This window comes from Lathyrus oleraceus, chromosome 4 (genome assembly GCF_024323335.1).
Source record: "Lathyrus oleraceus cultivar Zhongwan6 chromosome 4, CAAS_Psat_ZW6_1.0, whole genome shotgun sequence".
Classification (NCBI taxonomy): Eukaryota; Viridiplantae; Streptophyta; class Magnoliopsida; order Fabales; family Fabaceae; genus Lathyrus; species Lathyrus oleraceus.
In genome coordinates, this window is record NC_066582.1 from 101757073 (window position 1) to 101762278 (window position 5206).

A 5206-nucleotide genomic window follows, 5' to 3' on the forward strand; every position below is an offset into this window, starting at 1 on the left:
GACAACACAAGTTTGGGACAATCATAGTCACCAAGTTTGTTTTCTTCAATATTTATTCCTTATGCTTCGATTTCTTACTCCACCAAATCCTATTCATATTGTGATCAGATCAATGTTTCTTTTATCATGTTGATCTTCTCACTTTCCACCATGTTCTTGTACGAGATAGTGCCATGAATACTTGCTTTTCCAAGTTCTTACTACCCTAGATCTTCGCTCATCATCTCAAAAAGTGACATTGAATAAATAGTCATAAACTCATCTTTGAATCTTTTTGTGCTACATGTTTTCAAATCTTCTTCCTCAACTTGATTCTTTTGGTTTGCATTAACAAACCCTAACGAAGATGACTGATGAGCAAACCATGGCAGAGAAACTAATGCTTTCAAATCTTCTTCCTTAATTTTGAACATTTTTTACATCTATTATAAAAGAGATCATCTAATCCACGTATCGTTTTCGATAAATCCTGATTATACTTTTGGTATGAAATAAAATAATATTTTAGTGTCGTACCAAAATAAAATAAAAAATATTTTACTATACTTATACATAGGGGTAGAACGTATTTACGACCAAGTTGTAGGGGCTGTTGAGTCAAATCATTCTAAAAATATTTAAAAAAAACAAGATAGAGTACGTTTGGGGGATATTTGTCAGTGAGAAGATCACAACACCCAATCGAAACTCCTTTCTCTCTCTCTCTCTCCCTTTCCCTCCCCTTCTTCTCCACACTCCTCACATATTAACATTAACACACTGACACACACACCACTCTCAGGTGATCCTTTCATTGCTTCCTCAATCCCCAAACCAACCTCAAATGCAAGAAATACATTCCATCGGCGCTGGCGGTACCAGGTTCTTCGGCGGCGGAGGCGGCGACCGGAGACTCAGGCCACATCTCAACAACAACAACAACCAGAACAACAACCAAGCCTTGAACTGTCCTCGCTGCGACTCCATCAATACGAAATTCTGTTACTACAATAACTACAACCTCTCCCAGCCTCGTCACTTCTGCAAAAACTGCCGTCGGTACTGGACCAAAGGCGGCGTCCTCCGTAACGTCCCTGTCGGTGGCGGTTGCCGTAAATCCAAACGCTCAAACAAGCCGAAAAACTCTTCCTCATCGGAAATCGCTGATTTGCCGACTACTCCACCGGAGCCGGAGAACAAATCGAACTCTCACTCGAGCAGCGAGAGTTCCAGCCTCACCGCGGCAGCGGTAACGGAAGCAGTCTCAGAACCAACGCCACCAAACTCCAACTCAAAAATCAACACCGGTTTGGAAAACGATTCACTGGAACAACCAGGAGCAGGAGATTGCGGTATTTTCTCAGAGATTGCAACTTTCACAAGCTTGATCACTTCCTCCAACGACACATTGCCGTATGGATTCGGTAACGGTAACACTAACTGTAACGTTAACGGTTTCACTGATGCTTCGTCGTTTCACTGGCAACATCAAAAGGTGATGACTGTTACCGGCGATCAACCTCATCCACACGAAGATGCATTGAAGTTGTTACCGGAGAATCTCGGTACCGGTGGTGGCTCATCTGGATCGTTGATGGACCACGGTATTGATTTCTCTGGGCTGCAGAGCAAAACTAGCAACGGTGGATTTGGATCGTTGGATTGGCATGGTGCAGATCAAGGTTTGTTCGATCTTCCTAACACCGTTGATCATGGTTACTGGAATCACACTCAATGGCCTGATCAGGACCAGGATCAGGATCATTCCACTCTCTTTCATCTTCCCTGATATGATTATCAAGCCTCTCAACTCAACTCAACTCAACTTTACTTTTCATCATTTTTCACTTTTTTTTTATAATTATTATAATATATTTTAACTTTAAACAATATTTGAAATCAAAACCAAAGTTTAAAAAATGAAGATGGAAGAATTGGGTATAATTAATCATGATGAGGTGTATATTGTTTTTTTCTTCTTTTTCATTTTCAAATTTGGGAGGTTATTAAGCTTGATTTTAATTGCTGATGTGCATGCACAACTAACTTCCATGTTAGTTTCTCTATCTGATTTTTTTTTTGAATTTGTTTTTAATATATGTTATTATTAAATGTATGTGGTGGAATTTGATTGTTCAGAGAAATATAGAAAAATATAGTATTTTTAATGTATGTCGGTTGTTTAGTTTCATAATCTTATTTTGCTTTGTTTAGAGATGCAAATCCTTGAAAATTAGCGGGTAAGAGTTTGGTAATTAATCTTTGTTGATGGGAATAATTAATTGAGTTAGTTAGTAATGAGTGGTAGGATAGCATGCGTGATGATTAATGCGCGTGCGGAAGAGAGAGTGTGAGAAGACAAGAATTTGATGGGAGGAGGAGTCGGTTGAGGAGTGTTGTCTTGTTGTGGTGGGTTATTATGGTCCTTACTCACCATAGTGTGGTTTAATCAAGTCTCAGTCACAGTGGCAATTTGAGAGAACAAGAGTAACCAAATAATTAGGGTGGTGGGGAAGGTGTGTTAGTGTATCGATAGTGGATTGTCATCTCAAATGTATGAAAGGGTGTTATTGTTGCATGCTATGTCGGTCTAGATTAGTAAATAAAAATTAAAGGCTTAAATTACACAGCCTCATAAGGATTTTGTCTCCAATATTATTATTTTAATTTATCAAGTATTTGTTGTTGTCCGGGATGAAGAAGATGAAGTTGGAAGAAGAGAGAGTCAAAATAATAAATTTTCATACTTTTATAAAATGTTTACGGCGAATAGTTACGCACACTCACCGTACACATTCAGTATATACTAACATTAACAACTACACTAATTTATATATACACAATGATGTCACATAGGTAAAATGCTAACTTACACTAACTGGATTAAGTTTAACAAAATTTAATACTATTACTACTAAATATGAATTACTTCTAACATAATTTTTTAATTTATATTCAGCTAATCAAAACTAACAACACTAATTACATCTCTTAAATAGAGAAATTGATCAATCTTGATCACTTTCGTTAGAACATCTGTCAGTGGCTTATGGGTTCTACAGTGCATAATTTCTAGCACTCCATTCTAAATCTGACTTCTCAAAAAATGATACTTAGTCTCAATGTGCATGCTTCACCCATGCATCACAGGGTTCTTGGTAGATTGATTGCAGACTTGTTATCAGTTTTAGAGGTTTGTTTACCTTAATCTTCGTATCCTACCGTAAATTCAAAAGCTAAACAATTTGACATGCAACCATAACACATGCAATGTATTCAACTTCACACGTTGATAAAGCAACAACTGATTGCTTCTTGAAACACCAAGAAATAATATTCCCAAATACTTAAACAAATATCCAAAAGTACTTCTGTCAACTTTGTCTCAACACCAATCAAAGTCTGAGTAACATATCGACTATGAATTAGTCTTTTCTCTAGAAGGGAACAAAACTCCATACTTTAGAGTTCCCTTAATATACCTTAGAATTATGACATCAGCTTGGTAATGAGACCACTTCGGTCTACTCATGAATCTACTAACCATTCCAACTGCATATCAAATATCAGGTATGATATTAAACAAATACCTCAGAGATCCAACTAATTGCTCGAAAGTTGTAGCATCTACATCATCACCTTCAGGATCAGAATCCAATTTGTGATTTATTTTTGAAGGTGTGACCGCAGTCTTTCAATTTAGCAGCTCAAATCTCTTTAGAAACTCAAGTTCATATTTCAGTTTATGCAAAATGATACCCTTCTCAGAATACATAATCTTCATCCCTAGAAAATATGTCATATTTCTTAGATCAGTCATTTCAAACTTATTCATCAACACCTTCTTGAACTTAGCTATCTCATGTTCACAACTCTATGTTAGCAATATGTCATCAACATACAGACATACCATAATCATATTACCTTTAGAAGTATGCTAGACATAAACGACATACTCTATCTCACACGTTATGAATCCTTGGAACTTGAAAAGTGAACCAATTTTCAGACTCCAAACTCTAGGAGTTTGTTTCAGTCCATACAACGTTTTATGTAACCTATACATCATTCCTTCCTGATTCTTTTTCACAAATCCAGGAGGTTGTGACACGTATACCTCTTCTTGCAACGAACCGTGCAGAAATGCAGATTTCACATCCAGATGCATCATAGGCCAATTCATCTTAGCAGTTATCGTAATCACCAGTCTGATTGTCTCATGTCTCGCTACATGAACAAACACCTCAGAGTAGTCTAATTCAGGTTTCTGTAGAAAATCTCTTGCCACTAACCTTACTTTGTGTTTGCCAATTAATCCATCTGGCTTAATGTCACCTTGAAAACCTATTTGATGCTGATGACTTTCTTGTCCTTTGGAAGCTCAGTCAACTCCCAAGTCTTGTTTCTTTCTATAGTCTCAAGTTCTTCTTTCATGGCATTCTGCCACACTTTCTTGAGCGTTTCTTCAACACTAACTGGTTCAGAGTCTATTAACATGACACACTGAGTGACTTTTCCCTCAAGATCTATTTCAATATCTCGCAACATGTCAAACTCTTCAAACCTTCTTGAAATGTTTCTGATTCTTTGTGGCCTCTGAACTTATTCATAATCTTCTTTAGACGCTGGAACAATATTAGATGTTGGAACCCCAGAAGTACTGCCTTCAGAGGCATGACCACCTTCAGAGTCTGAAATATTCCTAGAGTCCGGATCTCCATCAGAGTATGAATCACCATTAGAATATAGATCAGAATCAAATTCACCTTCAGAGTCAGACTCATTTTTAGAGTCACCTTGAGAATCATCTTTTGATTCTGACTCATCTTCAGAACCTTCAGATTCTGAAGTATCTTCAGAAGTTGGCACTACACCATAGTTGGATTGAGATTTACTCCAATCTCACACTTCCGATTCCTTTACAATGACATCTCTGTTGAATTCAACCTTGTCAGTGACAATATAGTAGAGCTCATAAGCACCTGTACTGTGGTACCCCACAAGCAACATAACTGCTTTTGTCATCCAACTTCCTTCTCTTAGCATCTGAAACATGTTTGTAACAAATAGAACCAAACACCTTCAGATGGCTCACACTTTGCTTATCTCCGGTCCACTTCTCTAAAGAAACAATTTCCTTCAACTTTTTGGTTGGACACCTATTGAGCACATTTGCTGAGGTGGCAACAACTTCTCCCCACAAGGTGTGAGGTAGCTTCTTCTCCTT

At 37.5% G+C, this 5206-nt stretch overlaps 1 protein-coding gene across 1 annotated transcript; it reads left to right on the plus strand.

The window, feature by feature from the left end:
* Positions 1–638: 638 nt before the first annotated feature.
* Positions 639–2151, plus strand: LOC127073700 (dof zinc finger protein DOF5.4). Its single transcript, XM_051014889.1, has one exon. The coding sequence runs from the start codon at positions 824–826 to the stop codon at positions 1766–1768; it is 945 nt and encodes a 314-aa protein (XP_050870846.1). The 5' UTR covers positions 639–823; the 3' UTR covers positions 1769–2151.
* Positions 2152–5206: the final 3055 nt, after the last annotated feature.